General features: G+C 42.9%; 1 protein-coding gene across 1 annotated transcript in view; it reads right to left on the bottom strand.

The window, feature by feature from the left end:
* The window catches only part of si:ch211-180a12.2 (uncharacterized), a 72,070-nt gene that overhangs the window by 4,986 nt on the left and 44,277 nt on the right, over window positions 1–22,807 (bottom strand). The window contains exons 5-10 of the mRNA XM_060938822.1: window positions 9,080–9,241; window positions 8,319–8,546; window positions 8,102–8,152; window positions 7,745–8,002; window positions 4,834–5,187; window positions 2,813–3,067 (exon numbers count right to left, since the gene is read on the bottom strand). Coding sequence (XP_060794805.1) covers window positions 2,813–3,067; window positions 4,834–5,187; window positions 7,745–8,002; window positions 8,102–8,152; window positions 8,319–8,546; window positions 9,080–9,241 — 1,308 coding nt within the window. The remainder of the gene's footprint in view (window positions 1–2,812; window positions 3,068–4,833; window positions 5,188–7,744; window positions 8,003–8,101; window positions 8,153–8,318; window positions 8,547–9,079; window positions 9,242–22,807) is intronic.

Below are 22,807 nucleotides of genomic sequence, written 5' to 3'. Positions count from 1 at the left end.
TCACTCTTTTGTTGCCCCTGTCCCAACTTTTTTGAAATGTGTTGCTGACATAAATGTCAAAATGAGCATATATTTTTCAAAAAACAATGAAATTTCTCAGTTTCTTTGTACTATTTTCAATGAAATAAAGGGTTTCCATGATTTGTAAATTGTCATATTCTGTATTATGTTTTACACAGTGTCCCAACTTTTTTGGAATTGGGGTTGTAAATATAACCTAAAACATCATCAGATTTTCACACAAGTGAAAAAAAGAGAACCCAGTTAAACAAATGAGACAAAATATTATACTTGGTTATTTATTTATTGAGGAAAATGATTCAATATTACATATCTGTGAGTGGCAAAAGTATGTGAATCTCTAGGATTAGCAGTTATTCTGAAGGTGAAATTAGAGTCAGGTGTTTTCAATCAATGGGATGACAATCAGGTGTGAGTGGGCACCCTGTTTTATTTAAAGAACAGGGATTTATCAAAGTCTAATCTTCACAACACATGTTTGTGGAAGTATCATGGCACGAATAAAGGAGATTTCTGAGGACCTCAGAAAAAGCGTTGTTGATGCTCATCAGGCTGGAAAAGGTTACAAAACCATCTCTAAAAAATTTGGACTCCACCAATCCACAGTCAGACAGATTGTGTACAAATGGAGGAAATTCAAGACCATTGTTACCCACCCCAGGAGTGGTTGACCAACAAAGATCACTCCAAGAGCAAGGCATGTAATAGTCGGTGAGGTCACAAAGGACCCCAGGGTAACTTCTAAGCAACTGAAGGCCTCTCTCACATTGGCTAATGTTAATGTTCATGAGTCCACCATCAGGAGAACACTGAACAACAATGGTGTGCATGGCAGGGTTGCAAGGAGAAAGCCACTACTCTCCAAAAAGAACATTGCTGGTCATCTGCAGTTTGCTAAAGATCACCTGGACAAGCCAGAAGGCTATTGGAAAAATGTTTTGTGGACGGATGAGACCAAAATAGAACTTTTTGGTTTAAATGAGAAGCGTTATGTTTGGTGAAAGGAAAACACTGCATTCCAGCATAAGAACCTTATCCCATCTGTGAAACATGGTGGTGGTAGTATCATAGTTTGGGCCTGTTTTGCTGCATCTGGGTCAGGACGGCTTGCCATCATTGATGGAACAATGAATTCTGAATTATACCAGCAAATTCTAAAGGAAAATATCAGGACATCTGTCCATGAACTGAATCTCAAGAGAAGGTGGGTCATGCAGCAAGACAACGATCCTAAGCACACAAGTCGTTCTACCAAAGAATGGTTAAAGAAGAATAAAGTTAATGTTTTGGAATGGCCAAGTCAAAGTCCTGACCTTAATCCAATTGAAATGTTGTGGAAGGACCTGAAGCGAGCAGTTCATGTGAGGAAACCCACCAACATCCCAGAGTTGAAGCTGTTCTGTATGGAGGAATGGGCTAAAATTCCTCCAAGCCGGTGTGCAGGACTGATCAACAGTTACCGGAAATGTTTAGTTGCAGTTATTGCTGCACAAGGGGGTCACACCAGATACTGAAAGCAAAGGTTCACACACTTTTGCCACTCATAGATATGTAATATTGGATAATTTTCCTCAATAAATAAATGACCAAGTATAATATTTTTGTCTCATTTGTTTAACTGGGTTCTCTTTATCTACTTTTAGGACTTGTGTAAAAATCTGATGATGTTTTAGGTCATATTTATGCAGAACTATAGAAAATTCTAAAGGGTTCACAAACTTTCAAGCACCACTGTACGACCCCTTCCTATCTTTTCTATTAACTCATGCAACAAACTGAGGCTGAAATACAGTGCACAGGACCAATTTATTCTGGGGAACCTGAATGTGGGACTCAAACCAGACATCAAAGCAGTAACTCGTACTCCCACTCGTACTGTCCTGAGTGGTTATTGTATTTTGCTCCAATTGGTTTGAACATGAGCGGCACGGTGGTGTAGTGGTTAGCGCTGTCGCCTCACAGCAAGAAGGTTTGGGTTTGAGCCCCGTGGCTGGTGAGGGCCTTTCTGTGCGGAGTTTGCATGTTCTCCCCGTGTCCACGTGGGTTTCCTCCGGGTGCTCCGGTTTCCCCCACAGTCCAAAGACATGCAGGTTAGGTTAACTGGTGACTCTAAATTGACTGTAGGTGTGAATGTGAGTGTGAATGGTTGTCTGTGTCTATGTGTCAGCCCTGTGATGACCTGGTGACTTGTCCAGGGTGTACCCCGCCTTTCGCCCGTAGTCAGCTGGGATAGGCTCCAGCTTGCCTGCGACCCTGTAGAACAGGATAAAGCAGCTACAGATAATGAGATGAGATGAGATGGTTTGAACATGTTGACTCACATGGTTGTGTCTCATGTTCTTAGACCATCTTTGCACACAATCAAATCATTATTTGTGCTGCTGTGACACTCATCTGAAAGCCCTCAATAGGGGAATGGCACAGGATGATGCAAAACTCATGAAACAGCTAGAAATATGTTAGCGGTGATGGCAGTGAAAGTGATGAAATTCAAATTTGAAGTCTACAGCACTGTCCACTTGATCCATTTGGCTTCATCTTACAAAGTTCATGAAGTAACGAAATTCTGGCATGGTCTTTAAGATGAAAAAGATGATTGAGAGAATTTTGATATGGCTACAAAAGGTGTGCAGGAGTTATCTTATATGTTGCACTACAGTATGTTTGACTTGAAACAAGTCCAGTTTTCTTCACTTACTATTACTAGATATCTTTAAAAAAGAAAAGGACTTTAATGGATATAATTAACCCCATCAACTCTCATAGTTTATCACATGTACAGCTTACTCACTGTATAAATTTTGAAAGTTGGCTTCGCATCCTTGTAGTTCTGCAGACTTCACCAAAGCACAGACACTGTGTAGCTCACTTTTTCCTTTGTCTGTTAGTTTCTCTGTCTCTCTGGAGATGAGTGGAGTGAGAGTGGATCCACCTGCAGCCCACTGCAGTTCAGGATGTGGAACACCACCAGATAGGCACAAGGAAAACACCCCTACACCACCATTATTCCAGTTAACAGACAAGGACTCAGGGATGGAGGGAGCCACTGGATAGATAAGAAAGATCATGAAATACTGTACATGAAAAAAGTTATCAAAACTATTTTTGTAAAGAAATAAAAAAAAACATAGTAAATGAACATGGTTGTGTCATACAGCCATATTCACTAAGACTCCACTTCAGGCTGAAAGAATAATTCCAATATGGTAGGAATATCATGTATTAAAAACCAGTAGAAGAATTAATTTAGTCACCATGTTACTCAAGACTACATTATTTAAAACTGAGACAAATCTATTTTTGGCTCTGAAAAAAAAGTTGTATAAAACACAGTTGCAATCTGAGAACATCATCTACATGGTGAAGTATGGTGGTGGTAGCATCATGCTGAGTGTTACCATTAGCCTTGCTTCTATGACTAATCTCCTCTTTTCCCAGGTACTGGCTTTTAGTGGATGGCCTCCTGTAGTCAGCCATAATTCCAATTAAGTACATTTCAGTCTTAGGTGTAACAACACAAAATGCGGAAAGGTTCATGGAGGGTGAAAATACATATATGAAAGCCACTGTATAGCTAAATGTCCTGTTTATACACCTTTTACTTTACACCATTTGCATTACTTGTACTCTCATCATACAGAGTATTACATTTTGTCTTAGTTCTTGATTTCTTTAGCATACGACAGGCTTGTAGTACTCAAGTCCAGGACTCGGATTCAAGTCTGACTCATGACTTGACTTGGAACTGAGCACTGATGACTCGGACTCGGACTAGTGCATTAACTACATTTGGACTCATAAACTGGAGATGAGGACTCAGATTTTTTCTTTATTTTTTGTAACATGCCATAATAATTTGACATATTTACATCTACATTAATTTTTATACTAATTTCGTACAAGGGAATGCACATTCACCTGTTCATACATCATGTTCAGGAACAAACTAATGTTAATGGCGCTAAAATGCCTGGAGAGAATGCCCCTAGAATTGTCCACTTTGCTTATACAGACTTCTCGTGCAGTGGGAAAAAAATGCACTGCTCTGTGTTCCATATGTAGAAGAATTATCGAGGAGATGAAGGGGACAACCTTGAACTTCAATCATCATTTGGCAAGACTACATCCAGAGAAGTAAATGACATGCCATGTTCATTGCTTTGTTGATAGTGGGGCTTGCTTGCTGACCAATGAACTAGCTAGTGTTAACCCTCATGTTATTTGCTCTGTTGATAGCGGGGCTTGCTGAGCGATGAACAAGCTTTTTATCTGTAGCTTATTAACTAAAATGGGGCAGTCAAACAGTAATGTTAATCCAACACAGAAGCAGAGACAGTTTCACATAAAGGCAGCAACAGCCACCATCAAATGGTGTGGTCAGAGTCTTGTTCTCGTACTTGACTCAGATCAGCAGTGGATTCGACTCGAAATTTTCTTTAATGACTTGGATTTGACTCGGACTTGAACATTGAGGACTCAAGACTGGACTTGGACTCGAGGTTTAGTGACTTGACTACAACACGATGCATGTATATGATGTATATAATATTGTATATTATACATTATATATCATATATTGATGTATACGATACATCAATATATGATACAGGATCATAGCTGCTGATATGAGCCAATACCTATTTTGATGTACATTAATGAAGAACCAGGTATTCATGTTTGATAACTCAAATTCATGCTCGGTTTGTGTTTTCATAACTGATGAAATAACATTATTGTCACACATTTTTTGGACTCTTAACCATTCCTACTGTACATGACACATTGAATTAATGTACATTGAGACTGCCTTACCAAAGTAAGAGTTTGTCCAGATTCGTTCTATGGGCCCAAGGAGGGAGCAGTGCTCAACTCTGCACACAATCTCTCCATCTTTATCTACATCCTTCAGCCCATTCTCCACTTCCTTTAGCACAGCTGTGGCTCTAAACGTCCTCAGCTGTGTCTGGATTGGCCCCCATACTTCCACCAGCCCTTCCTCTTTCTTAACTTCCACCTCCGCATTGTTGCATCGCTTCAGCCATTTCACTGTTATGTCAGGAGGATAGAAGGTTGTAATGCTGCATGTCAGTGTTAAATGTCCCTGTTGTAGGCTTGCTGGGTAGTGAGCAAAGTTGATTTCTGATACAGTGGGCATCTTTATGAACCCTGGTACAAGGACAAGGAAAGAAACTAAATTATCAGCCATATTCAAGTCAGATCAAGTCAAAGTTTATTTATAGAGCATGGTTATAAAACAACAGAAGCCAAAGAATACAAAAGAATATTTATTTCTGTCATTAGCTCCATTTACTTTCAACATTCTATTGCACATTCCTCAGTTTTCAATTAGTTATTCCATATATATATATATATATATATATATTATATATATATATATATATATATATATATATATATATATATCTTACTTAAATAGCACTGACTGCCAACATCATGGAGAGTCCCTGTCTTTTAGTGAGATTTTGAACGAAATAAATTAATAACTTTGATGTGTATGGAGGGACTCTTTATTACCTTAATGTATTATTATTATTATTATTATTATAGTAGAGAACGTGGCCCAATGTTATTTTCTACTCTGAGTACACCTGATTCCTCTCGGGATCTAGATATCACACACACACACACACACACACACACACATTTTCTTCTGGATCAAAACCCATCTACCTTATGTAAATAAAGTTACAAATTTCGTTGTCTGGTGGTTAAGTGTTTATGAGATACGTTGCATTGCACTCATAATCGGGTTCCCTGTGGTTGCAAAAGCCATCAAAAATCAGGTCGATGCTTTACCATATTTTCTTCAGTATGGAGCTTTGCTCTCCTTTACTATTAATTTAACTGTACACAGTGTACAATAATTTTATTCTGAACAATAAACTTCTAAATTTATTGTTCAGAATAAAAAGTTTGTCCTTTAAAAAGTTTCCATCTGACTGGGCCTATTAACATTTCTCACAGCTTTGTGTGTAAAATTGATTGGGGCTTGTAGATGACAAGATAAATATAATTTGGGAAAATCTGTGGTCTAATATAAGGTGGTCCAAGTTCAGAGGCTGTGATATGTGTAGATCAACTTTACTTCTCATTTCTAGTTATATTTCTCTCTCTCTCTCTCTCTCTCTCTCTCTCTCACACACACACACACACACACACACACACACACACACACACACACACACACACACACAGTTTTAATGATGTAATGGATTTACATCATGTAGATTTGCATTTTTAATGTTATTACAACCTCATAGTGTTATATTAAAGTTTCAAACAGAAAATAGTGGTTTTTATGCTCCCAATTTTCTTTTGGTAAAGAAAATAAAATTTTTCTAAAGTTTATCACCATGGATTTATTGTGTTTTGGAGCCAAACTTTTCACATCTCAAACAATTAGAATATAATGAAAAAGTACATTTGTTTTGTAATTTAATTCAAAAAGGTAACCTTTCATATACTTTATAATCATTACAGGTAAAGTGAAATATTTCAAGACTTTTTTTTTAATTTTGAGGATTATGGCTTATACAGTAGCTTATGAAAATCAGAAATGCAGTATCTCAATTTATTAGGATATTTCCTAAGGTCAATTAAAAAAGGATTCACAGATTTGTGAAAAAAAGGATTTACAGAAATATCCAACTTCTGAAAAGTATGTTCATTTATGTCAATACTTGGTTAGGGCTCCTTTACCACGAATTACTGCATCAATGCAGTGTGGCATGGAGGTGATCAACCTGTGGCACTGCTGAGATGTTATTGAAGCCCAGGTTGTTTTGATAGCGGCCTTCAGCTCGTCTGTATTTTTGGGTTGGGTGTTTCTTATCTTCGTCTTGACAATACCCTACAGATTCTCTCTGGGGTTCAGGTCAAGCGAGTTGGCTGGCCAGTCAAGCGCAGTAATATCATAATAACATTGCTGTGAGGCGACAGCGCTAACCACTACACCACCGTGCCGCCCCACTAGAATATTAATAAAAATAAAAATTCATAATATGTGAATTACATGCCACTGAATATATGTAAGAAATATTATGCCTAAATATTAAAAGCAAGCAAACAAACAAACAAACAAACAAACAAACAAACAAACAGTGTTGTTTACACACTACTGAATATAAATGGAAACTGTTTTACATATATAAATATAATATAAATATAAATAAAAATAAATAAATAATTAAAGAAGAAAGGAAGAAAGGGTTATTTACATGTCACTGAATATACGTAAGAAGTTTTACACAAATATTAAAAGCAAGCAAACAAAACAAACAAATAAACAAAATGTTATGAATACACCAATGAATATCCAGCATGTAAGAGGTTTTACACCTCAAGTTAAATATAAATAAATATTTAAATGATTAAGGAATCAAACCCTTAAACAAACAAGAAAGAAAGAAAAAATAATGGTGCTACTCTTACACCACTGGATATATTCAAGAGGTTTCACACCTTAATATAAATATACATTTTAAAGATAGATAGATAGATAGATAGATAGATAGATAGATAGATAGATAGATAGATAGATAGATAGATAAAGTGTAATTTAGACCTCATCATGAATATATGTAAGAGGGTCTACACCTAAATATTAATTAAATGTACACAAATAAATAAAATCTACTGTAATATAATGTACAGTATATGTTTACATTTACATTACATACACCATTAGCTTGGATGCTCTCACCTCTGGTCTTTCGTGTGATAGGCTGTTTGAGAGACATGTGATGGACGGTGACCCACACTGCAGTTTTTCCTCTTTCCAGCTTGGTCTTGGGTAACCTGCACTGGCTCCGGGCTGAGAAGAAGCCTTGGGCATCAGGACGTGGTGCTGCCAGGGCTGAGGGCACAGCCACGGGGCACAGCTCTCCCCCCTCACAGAACCACCGGAAGGTGATGACGTCTGGGTGGAAGTGGGAGGCCTTAACAGTCATTATGACAATCCCTGGAGAAAGAATTCTCTGTTACTGACATTTTTTTGGTGTGTGTGTGTGTGTGTGTGTGTGTGTGTGTGTGTGTGTGTGTGTGTTTGCACGTCTCATACCTGTCTCCTCATTTGGCTCTGAGAGTTGAATTTCTGAAACCTCCGGTGGTGCTATACAAAATGGATTAGTTAATTAATGAACAGTAATGCACACATTAAAAAAATAATAGCAAGAGAATGTGTAAATGAAAACAACATAAAAGAAAAATAATATTAAAAATAGCTTTTTTTGCTGAAAGGAAAAAAAAATCTAAAATGTCGTAAGTTGCTTCCTTACACAGAACAGTAAACTTCTCCGACACTCTCTCCATCACAATCTTGTCTTTCCCTTTATAGGAAATCTGGCATTTGAAGACAGCCCCCTTATGAACAGACAGGTTAGGGATGAAAGTGAAGGAGGAAAGGAGCTGTTTGGTGGGGCCGGTCGAATGCAGGGGCTTCCGCGTGTGCAGTTTGTAATAACCTAGTGCAGTAGAGGCCAGTAGAGGGGCTCTTTCTGACAACACTGATACACGAGATGTCCTTGGAGTGTGACTTTTTGAGCCATTGTTTTCTTCTCCACAGGAAGAGAAACAGACAGAAAAGGTGAATAATGGTCCATTGTTATTCCCAGTATACAATTTTCATACCATACTATTTCGCTAATGTTTTTTCACACTTTGGGTATTTTCATAATTCATTCATTTATCTTCAGTAGCTGCTTAATTCTGGTCAGGGTTGCCATGAATCCATGAAAATGAATCAATATTCTGCATTTACAATTTTTTAAATGGTTAATCATATACAGTAAATAATCAATGTCTAGAGTTCTAGCAATAATGTAAACACATTCAACTCTCATCTGGGTGTGACTAAGGATCTCACTACACTGATGCTCGTCTTGGTAGAATGCATGTTTGTATGTGTGTGTATGGAGGAGAGGTTGTATGCTAATTTACATGTACATACTCCTTATACATGAAAAACCACATGTTAAAAAAATCACATATTAAATATTTTTTAGCTCTACTGCTAAAAGTTTGCAGTGAGGAGAGTTACCTGTGTAAGACGTATCTACTATGGGGACATCGTTGAGAAACCAGACAGTTTGAACTTGATCTGCTCTTCTGCCTTCTATACTGATGGTGACCCGACCTTTCTGTCCCACCACCACCCTTGGGGGAAGAATGATGCATGACACGCTTAAACTTTTCTGCTTCTCTACAAGGAAAAGAGAGATATTTGGAGATATTATAGCTTTTTCAGAGTTAAGTCAAGGTGAATTTTTTTGTGTAGCTGGGGTGTCAAACATATGGTTCATCCATGTTCTAAATTAAAATCATCTTGTGAACCGTAATTGAATTGAAAGATTAAAAAGGAGTTAGCCGTTGTTATTCCAATAGGGGCAAAAGATAGCAATGAACTCAGGACCCTAAACCCTAGTACTGACGAAATGTGTTATGTCTTCATTAGCAGGCTAAAGGTGTGACTCTGTAAACATCTTTCCAAAAGAACTTGTGCATGAAAAATCCAGTTTCTGATATACTCAAGTCTAGTGTTTATACTGTATGGTACAAAAAAAAATCCAATGAGCTGCAATTCTGCAAATGTAAGAGGTCAGAGAGTGCAGAGGTGGAACCAAGTATGTCTCAAAGCCTTGCAATTTAAGTCCAAAATTACATTACATTAATGGCATTTAGCAGATGCTGTTATCCAGAGCGAAATACAACATACCCAGAGCAGACTGGGGAGCAGTTGGGGGTTAGGTGCAAGGGCACTCCAATCATTCCTGCTGGTCCAGGGAATTAAATCAGTGACCTTTTAGTCCCAAAGCTGCTTCCCTAATCTTTAGGCCATGGCTTCCCCCAAATCAATTCCCAAGTCAAGAATAATAAGCACAAGTCAGGTTACAATTCGTTATCTTAGGTTTTGAGTCCTAAACAATTCATAATGTGCTCTTCACATACAGTGGTGCTTGAAAGTTTGTGAACCCTTCAGAATTTTCTATATTTCTGCATACAACCCCAATTTCCTAAAACATCATCAGATTTTCACACAAATCCTAAAAGTAGATAAAGAGAACCCAGTTAAACAAATGAGACAAAAATATGATACTTGGTCATTTATTTATTGAAGAAAATGATCCAATATTACATATCTGTGAGTGGCAAAAGTATGTGAACCTTTGCTTTCAGTACCTGGTGTGACCCCCTTGTACAGCAATAACTGCAACTAAACGTTTCCGGTAACTGTTGATCAGTCCTGCACACCGGCTTGGAGGAATTTTAGCCCATTCCTCCATATAGAACAGCTTAAACTCTGGGATGTTGATGGGTTTCCTCACATGAACTGCTCGCTTCAGGTCCTTCCACAACATTTCGATTGGATTAAGGTCAGGACGTTGACTTGGCCATTCCAAAACATTAATTTTATTCTTCTTTAACCATTCTTTGGTAGAACAACTTGTGTACTTAGGGTCGTTGTCTTGCTGTATGACCCACCTTCTCTTGAGATTCAGTTCATGGACAGATGTCCTGACATTTTCCTTTAAAATTCGTTGGTATAATTCAGAATTCATTGTTCCATCAATGATAGCAAGCCATCCTGACCCAGATGCAGCAAAACAGGCCCAAACCATGATACTACTACCAGCATGTTTCACAGATGGGATAAGGTTCTTATGCTGGAATGCAGTGTTTTCCTTTCTCCAAACATGACACTTCTCATTTAAACCAAAAAGTTCTATTTTGGTCTCATCCGTCCACAAAACATTTTTCCAGTGGCCTTCTGGCTTGTCCATGTGATCTTTAGCAAACTGCAGACGAGCAGCAATGTTCTTTTTGGAGTGCAGTGGCTTTCTCCTTGCAACCCTGCCATGTTGAACCATTGTTGTTCAGTGTTCTCCTGATGGTGGACTCATGAACATTAGCCAATGTGAGAGAGGCCTTTGGTTGCTTAGAAGTTACCCTAGGGTCCTTTGTGACCTCGCTGACTATTACATGCCTTGCTCTTGGAGTGATCTTTGTTGGTCGACCACTCCTGGGGAGGGTAACAATGGTTTTGAATTTCCTCCATTTGTACACAATCTGTCTGACTGTGGATTGGTGGAGTCCAAACTCTTTAGAGATGGTTTTGTAACCTTTTCCAGCCTGATGAGCATCAACAACGCTTTCTCTGAGGTCCTCAGAAATCTCCTTTGTTCGTGCCATGATACACTTCCACAAACATGTGTTGTGAAGATCAGACTTTGATAGATCCCTGTTCTTTAAATAAAACAGGGTGCTCACTCACACCTGATTGTCATCCCATTGATTGAAAACACCTGACTCTAATTTCACCTTCAAATTAACTGCTAATCCTAAAGGTTCACATACTTTTGCCACTCACAGATATGTAATATTGGATCATTTTCCTCAATAAATAAATGACCAAGTATAATATTTTTGTCTCATTTGTTTAACTGGGTTCTCTTTATCCACTTTTAGGACTTGTGTGAAAATCTGATGATGTTATAGGTCATATTTATGCAGAAATATAGAAAATTCTAAAGGGTTCACAAACTTTCAAGCACCACTGTACATACACATTATATATATATATATATATATATATATATATATATATATATATATATATATATATTGTGGCAGCGGGAGCGTGGTCAAGCACCGGTCTGTGACAGGAGGGCGGAGTCAGGGAAGGTAAATGGCAGAATCACTACATCTGATGGCAATTAACCTGCATTTGTGTGTGTCTTCCCAGTGACCGCACCCTATGTAAGGAGGGACAGCGAGAGCAGAGGAGTGGATCCCTGGACGAGACGCTGATGTGTGTGTCTCTGTGCGTTCGATATATACATTGTTAGACTGAAAAGTGTGGCAATAAAGCCCTGTTTACACCTGATCTCTGTCCTGCCGTCCTCTGTGCTCCACCCACACGTACTGAACTGTTACAGTGGTGCTGAAACCTGGGATCCAGAGTGGAGCACCAACCGATCAGCCCCATGGAGTCCTCCCCGTTCACCGACGTGGTCCACGCCCTCGCCACGGCCCAGCAAAGCCAGCACCAGGCGCTCGTCACCCTCCGGAAGGAACAAGAGCGGCGCTTCGAAGCCCTGGTGCTGGCCCAGCAGGAAGACCGCGAGGCATTCCGGCACCTCCTCGCGTCGGCGGGGTCCACCAGCGCTCCGGCCGCGGGCCTGTCTCCCCTCACCATCACCAAGATGGGCCCACAGGACGACCCCGAGGCGTTCATCACGCTATTCGAACAGGTCGCAGAAGCCTCGGGGTGGCCGATGGAGCAGCGCGTGGGGCGCCTCCTCCCCCTCCTAACGGGAGAGGCACAGCTGGCCGTGCTACAGCTCCCCGCCGACCGCCGGCTGGCCTATGCGGACCTCCGCCGGGTCGTCCTCGAGCGCGTGGGGCGCACTCCAGAGCAACAGCGCCAGCGCTTCCGCGCTCTGCGCTTGGAGGAAGTCGGCCGGCCGTTTGCGTTCGGCCAGCAGCTCCGGGACGCCTGCTGGCGGTGGCTGAGGGCCGACGACCGCGACGCCAAGGGGATCATCGACCAGGTGGTGCTGGAACAGTTCATCGCTCACTTACCCGCAGGAACCGCGGAGTGGGTCCAGTGCCAACGCCCGGCGTCGCTGGATCAGGCAGTCGAGCTGGCGGAGGATCATTTGGCGGCTGTTCCGGCGGCAGGACAGCAGACGGTGTCTACTCTTCTCTCCTCTTCTCTCTCTCCCCCTCCTCTAGTGTCCCGTCCTCGCCCCATCCCCCCACCGTGGAGACGGGGGCCGGCACCACCCCAGCTGGCCCGCCGCACCCGAGGTGCCCTCCCGTTTCTCCCTTCTGTGTCTGTCTCTCCCCCCCTCAGGTGAGTGATCCCCAGAACACCGGCGCAGAGGGAAAGCCCGGGCTGGTTTGCTGGTGCTGTGGGGAGCCGGGCCACCTTCAACAACAGTGCACGGCAATGGAAGTGGGTGCGGTGGTTCAGATCCCCGACGCACCAGAGGCCACCCTCGATCAGGCCGGAGTGTATCGCATACCGGTGAGTATCCAAGGGGCTACATATCAGGCGTTGGTGGATTCGGGTTGTAATCAGACCTCAATTCGCCAAAGCCTGGTTCAAAAAGAGGCATTGGGGGGAGCACAGGGGGTGAAGGTGTTGTGTGTGCATGGGGATGTTCACAGCTACCCTTTGGTGTTGGTCCACATTTTTTTCAGAGGGGAAAAATTTATAGTGAAGGCGGCGGTTAATCCTCGCCTTACCCACTCTTTAGTTTTGGGGACTGATTGGCTGGGATTTCGGGGGTTAATGACACGCTTAGTAAAGAGTGGGTCCTGCCATTTGACAGGGGGAGGTCCCGGTGTTGCTTTGGTGGGAGCAGCTGTCACAGAGCCGTCTACGTCATCTCCGCGTCAGAGTGAGGAGCCGCCGGCTCCTCCTCTCTCTATTGGGGAATCCCTCGCAGTTTTCCCATTAGAACAATCACGAGATGAGACTCTGCGACATGCGTTTGACCAAGTGAGAGTAATCGATGGTCAAAAGCTCCAGCCGAACGCCACCCTGTCCTTCCCCTACTTCGCAATTATGAAGGATAGGTTATACCGAGTGATGCAGGACACTCAAACTAAAGAGCAAGTCACGCAGCTTTTGATTCCGAAGAGCCGCCGGGAATTGGTATTCCAGGCAGCTCACTTTAATCCCATGGCTGGACACTTAGGGCAGGATAAGACACTAGCCCGAATAATGGCCTGATTCTGTTGGCCGGGGATTCGCGGCGATGTTCGTAGGTGGTGTACAGCATGCCACGAATGCCAGTTAGTAAATCCAGCAGCCATTCCAAAAGCGCCTTTGCGCCCTCTTCCATTGATCGAGACCCCGTTTGAGAGAATTGGGATGGATCTCGTCGGGCCATTAGATCAGTCAGCACGAGGGTACCGCTTTATATTAGTTCTGGTGGACTATGCAACGCAATACCCGGAAGCGGTGCCTCTGCGCAATATCTCAGCACGTAGTATTGCAGAGGCACTCTTCCGCATTATCTCCCGAGTCGGAATCCCAAAAGAGATTCTGACTGATCAAGGCACTACATTCATGTCATGGACACTGCGCGAACTGTATGGGTTATTGGGGATTAAGCCTATCCGCACCAGTGTGTATCACCCACAAACGGACGGTTTAGTGGAACGGTTCAATCGCACCCTCAAAAATATCATTAAAAATTCGTAAGTGAGGATGCACGTAATTGGGATAAGTGGCTTGAGCCCTTGTTGTTCTCAGTGCAAGAGGTTCCCCAAGCCTCCACGGGGTTCTCCCCGTTCGAATTATTATATGGGCGTAAGCCGCGCGGCATCCTAGACGTGCTGCGGGAAAATTGGGAGGAGGGACCTTCACAAAGCAAGGACGAAATTCAATACGTTATGGACCTGCGTGCAAAACTCCACACGCTCACCCACCTAACTCAGGAGAATTTGCGGCAGGCCCAGGAACGGCAAGCCCACCTGTACAACAAGGGTACGCGCCTTAGGGAGTTCACCCAGGGAGATAAAGTACTCGTACTGTTGCCCACTTCGAGCTCCAAATTGATCGCCAAGTGGCAAGGGCCCTTTGAGGTCACACGGCGAGTCGGGGACGTCGACTATGAGGTGAGGTGAACGGACAGGGGTGGGGCACTACAAATTTACCACCTCAACCTGCTTAAACTCTGAAACGAGGAGGTCCCCGTGGTGTTGGTGTTGGTGGTTCCGGAGAAGGCGGAGCTGGGACCGGAGGTTCAAAAGAGGGCATTGGCATCACGCACCTCTCCGGTCCCCTGTGGAGACCACCTCTCCCCGACCCAACTCACGGAGGTCGCCCAGTTGCAGACCGAGTTTTCGGATGTGTTCTCGCCCCTGCCCGGTCGCACCGACCTCATAGAGCACCACATAGAGACGCCCCCGGGGGTAGTAGTGCATAGCCGCCCTTACAGGTTACCCGAACACAAAAAAAGGTGGTTCGGGAAGAACTTGAGACCATGCTCGAAATGGGCATCGTCGAGGAGTCCCACAGTGACTGGAGCAGCCCGGTGGTCTTGGTACCCAAGGCCGACGGGTCGGTCCGGTTCTGTGTGGACTACAGAAAAGTCAACGCGGTGTCTAAGTTTGATGCGTACCCAATGCCTCATATTGATGAGTTGCTCGATCCACTCGGCACTGCTCGCTTTTATTCGACGCTGGATCTGACAAAGGGATATTGGCAGATCCCCTTGACTCCACTATCCCGAGAGAAAACGGCCTTTTCCACACCGTTTGGTTTACACCAATTCGTCACCCTTCCGTTTGGGCTGTTTTGGCACCCGCTACGTTTCAGCGGCTGATGGACAGAGTCCTCCGCCCTCACACCACTTATGTGGCCGCCTATCTGGATGATATTATCATCTATAGTAATGACTGGCAGAGGCACCTTGAACATCTGAGGGCCGTCCTTAGGTCGCTGAGACAAGCGAGGCTCACAGCCAACCCAAAGAAGTGTGCGATTGGGCGGGTGGAAGTACGGTATCTGGGCTTCCACTTGGGCAACGGGCAGGTGCGTCCCCAAATTAATAAGATGGCAGCGATTGCGGCCTGCCCGAGGCCCAAGACCAAAAAGGGGGTGAGACAGTTCCTGGGGCTGGCTGGCTATTACCGTAGGTTTATACCTAATTATTCGGACATCGCCAGCCCGCTGACTGACCTCACTAAAAAGGGGGCACCAGATCCGGTCCAGTGGACAGAGCAATGCCAGCGGGCTTTTTCTGAAGTGAAGGCTGCACTGTGTGGGGGGCCACTTTTACATTCCCCTGACTTTTCTCTCCCCTTTGTGTTGCAGACCGATGCGTCGGACAGGGGGCTGGGGGCGGTTTTGTCCCAGGAGGTGGAGGGGGAGGACCGCCCCGTCCTGTACATTAGCAGGAAGCTGTCAGTGCGTGAGCGGCGCTACAGCACGATCGAGAAAGAGTGTCTGGAGATCAAGTGGGCGGTCCTCGCCCTCCGTTACTACCTGCTGGGGCGCCCTTTCACCCTCTGTTCAGACCACGCGCCCCTCCAGTGGCTCCACCGCATGAAAGATGCCAATGCGCGGATCACCCGTGGGTATCTGGCACTCCAACCCTTCAATTTCAAGGTGGTCCACAGGCCGGGGGCGCAGATGGTCGTGGCGGACTTCCTCTCCCGTCCGGGGGGAGTTGGCTGCAGGCCGGATGGCCGCCCGGCCTGAGTTGGGCGGTGGGGGTATGTGGCAGCAGGGGTGTGGTCAAGCGCCGGTCTGTGACAGGAGGGCGGAGTCAGGGAAGGTAAGTGGCAGAATCAGTACACCTGACGGCAATTAACCTGCGTTTGTGTGTGTCTTCCCAGTGACCGCACCCTATGTAAGGAGGGAGAGCGAGAGCAGAGGAGCGGATCCCTGGACGAGACGCTGATGTATGTGTCTCTGTGCGTTCGATATATACATTGTTAGACTGAAAAGTGTGGCAATAAAGCCCTGTTTACACCTGATCTCTGTCCTGCCGTCCTCTGTGCTCCACCCACATGTACTGAACTGTTACACACACACACATATATATATATATATATATATATATATATATATATATATATATATACACAGTATATATATATATATATATATATATATATATATATATATATACAGTATATATATATATATATATATATATATTTGTGGCAGCGGGGGTGTGGTCAAGCATCTGTCTGTGAACGGAGGGCGGAGTCAGGGAAGGTAAGTGGCAGAATCACTGCACCTGATGTTAGTTAACCTGTGTTTGTGTGTCTTCCCCAGTGACCGCGCCCTATAAAAGGAGAGAGAGAGCAGAGGAAAGGAGCTCTCTCCCCAACCAGAAGACTTGTGTGTGTGCGTGCGTGCATGCGTGGCTGGGAGAGTGTTTAAAGCTGAAAATAAACAGAGTTTTTGGAACTCAGTTCTGGCCTGCCATACTTCTGTGCTCCACCCACCCGCTCTGAACTCTACAATATGTGACGAGTCATGGAATCCACGGACACATGTCGGCCAAAACGAATTCGTTTCGGCCGACATGTGTCCGTGGATTCCATGACTCGTCACATATTGTATGATGGAAAAGTATCTTCATTCACACCAGAGCTCTCAGTTCCTCTATTTTCTGTCTAGTTTTGTCTACTGATACACTGAGATACCTGAAAAGAACATAGAAGAAAAAAAACCTTGCCATGAATGCAAAATCATTTCTAAAATTTTTAAAATAATGTACACAATGGTGTACAGTGGTGTAGTGGTTAGCACTGTTGCCTCACAACAAGAAAGTTCTGGGTTTGAGCCCAGTGGCCGACGGGGGCCTTTCTGTGTGGAGTTTGCATGTTCTCCCTGTGTCTGCATGGGTTTCCTCCGGGTGCTCCGGTTTCCCCCACAGTCCAAAGACATGCAGGTTAGGATAATTGGTGGCTCTAAATTGACTGTAGGTGTGAGTGTGAATGGTTGTGTCTCTCTATGTGTCAGCCCTGTGATGATCTGGCGACTTGTCCAGGGTGTACCCTGCCTCTTGCCCATAGTCAGCTGGGATAGGCTCCAGCTTGCCCGCAGCTATGGATAATGGATGGATGTTACCAAATTGTTACCAAATTGAAAAAGGCCAACAATTTGAACTTTGGCCTGTACTCTCGAGTTCCGAATAACCGTGCATGCACGGCTATTTATTTTTGCGAAAAATTCCCGCCTGCACGGTCTTATTTGGGCCTACACGCTTATTCTATTTGTCAATACAAGCACGTGTGACGAATGAGCGAAAATAACGCCTGAACACAGATGACTCACTACGCACATGCGCAGACACAACGAAGCACCGCCGATTCACCAACAACACTGCCGGTGGTAAACAATGGTATCTATGATCGATTTCAATCCACTGAAAATTGACATGAATTTCACCCATCCAGTTCCATAAGGTAGCATATTCTTGAGATATAATAGCATAGAAGTGAATTACAATGCAATGATGTGTGCCGACTAAAAACAGTGTGTATGTCCATTGGCTATGTACATATATTTTGTAGTGCATATCTGCACACAGAATAGTCCCAATCAGTGATGTACGGGGGATCCGGACAAAATTTTTTGACATGGTCATGTCAAAAAATTTTCTCCAAATCCCCCGTACATCACTGATTGGGACTAAACACAGAAGTGAAGTAATAAAGCATTACGATATAGCCTTTTTCCTTAAGTCATATTGTATTAATTGGAATTAAGAGGCGTTTGTATCTATTGGCTGATCATCCCTTCATATTCTAATTGTGATATTGTTGAAGAATCGGATGAAGACTTAATGGTTCATGCTCTTTCACCTGCTGGATTCAAATGGTGCAATAAAGTCTTCCTCTGCCTCTGTAATAGAATTTTGACATTTAAATTAGAATTTTGATGTTTTAAGACCTTAAATAAAGGTAAATTAAAGCAATTTGCATACTTGAGTTTCTCAAGCAAAAGTACTCTACTAGTATCCAGATATTCTTTTTGTTTTAGATAAAAAGAACACGAACAAGAAATTTTGACAGCCTTGTCTGTTTACTGAATTGATATTTGGTCTCCAAGATCTGTTCAGCATAATTTTCTAGACTACAAGTGTGCTTATCGCTTATTATATTTGTCCTAATGTGCCATCCTATACTCTTATTCCCAACTGCACTATTATTCGAAACTCGAGAATTTTCCGGCCTGCATGCTTATTTCCACCCTACACTCTTATTAATTTTTGCCCATTTTGCCGCCCTACACTCTTATTCCCAACTGCGCTATTATTCGGAACTCGAGAGTACATCAGCGAAACACTTTGCAGATCCCAGGTACTTATACAGATTCACATTTGTGTGTGAGAGATAGGTGAGATAGATAGATAGAGAGAGACAGAGAATGTGTACAAGGGAATGAATGTATGAGTGTGGCATAAGAGGAACTAACTTGGTTGCTTTGTTTTTACAAAAAAACAAATTTGCCAAAAGTGTGTTATTCATTTGTACACAATGGGGCTGTAATATGATGTCACCATAGCAGAAAACATGCTCCACCAGAGCACTGGAAGTAGGCAGCAATTAAATATCAAGCACAGCTAACATAAATCCTCAACCTCTTTTTTTGTGTGTGTGTGTATTTATTCTTTACAGTTTATTTGTCTTGTTTTTGCTTTGTTCTTTTTTTTGTTCTTCTTTACTGTTAATGTTTTAGATGTCCTTACTTGTGATTTGTGTGCCTGTGATGTATTGTATGCCTGTTTTATGAACGGATGGGAATGGTTGGTTGGGTGGGTGGGTGGGGTGGTGGGAGTTTGTGCTCTTTGACTTTCATACGAATATTTGTCCTGTAAAATTTTATATTTGTGCTTTAAAAATGAATAAATAAACCTTGACTAAAAAAATTAATTCTCAACCTCAACTTATCATTCTTTTTTAAGTTCTCTTTGCATCTGATATTCTTGAACCACAGGTTCTACATGTTGCAACCCTTTTGTTGTTGCAAGCATCATAATCTTTGAATGCTACTATTGTTATGTCAATCTGCATCAACAGAACACAGTGCAGCCTACAATCATGGTCGCTGAGAACTAGAACATCCAAACTATCTCAGGCTCACATAACCCCAGATTACTGATTACACACACCAGAACTCAGTAACTTCACAGGTCACAGAGTCAAGTAAAAAAGACAGACATTCAGTTTACTTACTCAGTGTGAAGTATATGCTCAGTGTTACATACCTGTCATTGCCAAACCTTGTTCATTGTCTTACTTGCCTGTTTTGTGATCATTGTTTTGCTTTACTTGTATTCTAATTATTGACTTGCCTAGTCTATGCTATTTGTTAATTGCCTGAATTCTGCCTGTTAATTGGTTTTGATTTTCTGCCTGCCAATTTGGAATTGTTTGCTGGCTTTAATAAAGCTTTGTTTTACCTGCATCCCATGGGCATAGCAGGGAATGCTGAGTGGTGCCAGGTGTTAGTGGCACAAGAACCTGTCATCAGAGAGATGCAGCAGCAAATAAAGATCCTCAGCAAGCGGGTATCCCAGCTATAAGCCGCCGCCTTAGCCACACTCCCTCCATCAATGGCCATGTCTTCAAATCTTTGCTCATCACTTGCTCCAATAAGTATGGTGGTGACCCATCTAGTTACTTAGGGTTCATGCATCAAAGTTTGTTTTATTTTGCAGACAAAGAGGAGCTTCTGGAGCATATAAAGATAGTCCATTTTAACAAGGCACTAGCATGAGCTATGGCCATATGGACCCAGGGAGGTGAGCATACTGCCTCCTATAAAATCTTCCTGCACCTTTTCCAGAGGGTTTTCAACCATTCTCCAGAGGGACAAGAGATGTGAGAACAGCTACTCTCCCTGAAGCAGGATGCCCAGGACACTGCTGAGTACACCCTCTGCTTCTGCATGTAACCATCAGTAGCAGTTGGAATGAGCCAGCACTCAAAGTGGCATACAGTCAAGGGTCCAACAAGGGGCTTCTTATAGAAATGGTGTGCCAAGATGATCAAGCTACACTAAACTCCATGATTGACACATCTTAATAAAGAGCAGAAAAAAAAACATTAAAATAACCAGCACTCCTACTCCAGAAATCCAGACTAGTTAACATATGCAGCTTTGTTCAAGGCTACTGTGGTAGCCTTGAACACCAAGTAGCCCAGGGCTCTTTGTGATCTCCTGTTCCACGGTCCACTCCTGAGTGAGCTCCCTTAACCTCTTGCTCCACTATAGTGAGTCCAAGTCATTTTCTCTCTCATTCTAATTTCATAATACCAGTTCAGATAGCACACTCAGGAAATGTATTTGCCACCCTAGCGCTGATTGATTCTGGTGCAGCTGGGAACTTCACAGACTGTCACTGGATCATTCCCTGAATGTCCAAGCTCTAGACCAGGGGTGGGGAACCTTTTTCCTATCAAGGGCCATTTCAAGTTTTATAACATCCTATGGGGGCCAAACTAAATTTTTAAACCCATAACCTCTGCTGAAAATTTTAAGATGCAGCCTGTTTATTTTAGCTTTCTTTCATGCTATTCAAATAAAAAAAAGCAATTTTATTGGTGTAGCTTTCTGTTTTATCCCTTTTTAATCTTCCCATTTTCTTTTTAAATTATATCCACCTCTTATTGTTTTAATGCTCTGTTTTTAGTCTTGTGTTCTTATTGATTTTATATGTACTGATGTAAAGCACTGAGTATTTTATGTAATGAAAATGCTACAATATAATAATATTTTACCAATTATTATTATATCTGGCCAACCTAATGTGAAGGCTGGAACTGCTTCTCTTTGGCAAGGTGTCTGATGTCAGATGGTACAGATGATTGTAAACTTTATGGGTTCGTCTACAGGTGGTTAGGTACACACAAGGAGCTGAGAACGAGATAGGTGCTCTTGAACAACTCAACTGTTTAATTAATACTTTCCCGCTTCCATTTTCGTCATACATACATTCATCGGTCAGGTGATACCCACATCCAATCATCAATCCCCGACATCAATAAAATCCTAACACACCCAAATATCTATGAACTGTTAATTTATAAAATCTAAGTAATATATTTAGAATCTCCAAATATTAAATGCTGCAGTTTACATTTACTCCCCCTCCCCAAAAAGAAATGTCCACATTTCAAAAGATGTTTTAACAAATGCAGCATATGAGTATGACTATCCAAACTGGAGGTACGAACTGAACACTCCTGAGTGGTACAATAAAACAGAACAAGAAAACCAGAAAAAAAAGAGAGAACTGTCCTACTCCTGTACATAGTCCGACAAATAGCTGGGGGGCCTGACCTGCCGTCGCAGCCGGGTCACAGTCGGGTTAGAGGTGAGGATGGGAAGAGGAGGAGAAGCAGGGGGCTGAAGGGCCAGTTGTGGGCCAGTGGAAGCTTGGGACTGCAAGCAAGGAAGACGACCAGAGATCCCAGAGTGCTGTGCTACAGGTGACTGAAGCTGGGACACTGAAGCTGGAGTAGTAGTAGACCTGGAACACAAATCTTGACGTTCTGATGCAGGAGCAGGCCTTGTGACTTGTGTCCATGTCTGCTGATGAAAAGGCAAGGCTCCCGAGAGTGCAGCGGAACAAGGGACTGGAGTCTGCAAAGACACATTATGCTCATGCTCAGGGGGTTTGTATGGCTGATTGGGTGGTGGTGAAGTATAAGGCCTAAGACAATTGTGATGGACAATTTGAGATTTATCATCTCGGTCAAGTAAATAGTGTATTTTGTAAGTTACTCCCATATTTTCTTCATCAAGTCCTAAACACTCAACAATTTCAAAGGGGCCTTTCCAATGTGGTGCTAGCTTCTGTCTAGATGAGGTGGGGTCATTTAACCACACAAGGTCACCTGGGTTATACGGGCTGTATCTGACACGCCTGTCATACTGAAGTTTCTGTGTTAAATGGGCTTGATCTCTGTTTTGATTCGCTAGTGTAAAGGCCGACTGAAGTTTACTAGTTATCTGCATTGCATAAGCATCAGATGAACCCTGAGTGGAATCTGATGGTGTGTTGTTTGGCAACAGCAAGTTAACTGGCATTTTGGCTTCTCTTCCATATATGAGAAAGAATGGGGTGTAACCTGTTGTTGAATGAGGACTGGTATTATAAGCTAATGCAACTTGGTTAAGGGACTCATCCCATTCTCCCGGCTGCTGAAGAAGGGTCTTGGCTAGCTGGTCAATGAGAATTTGATTAAATCTCTCCACCATACCATCACTTTGTGGGTGGTATGG

The sequence above is a fragment of the Neoarius graeffei genome, chromosome 14 (genome assembly GCF_027579695.1).
Source record: "Neoarius graeffei isolate fNeoGra1 chromosome 14, fNeoGra1.pri, whole genome shotgun sequence".
In the NCBI taxonomy this organism is placed as follows: domain Eukaryota; kingdom Metazoa; phylum Chordata; class Actinopteri; order Siluriformes; family Ariidae; genus Neoarius; species Neoarius graeffei.
Note: the sequence above shows the minus strand (reverse complement) of the source record. Positions and strands in the feature narration are given on the sequence as shown.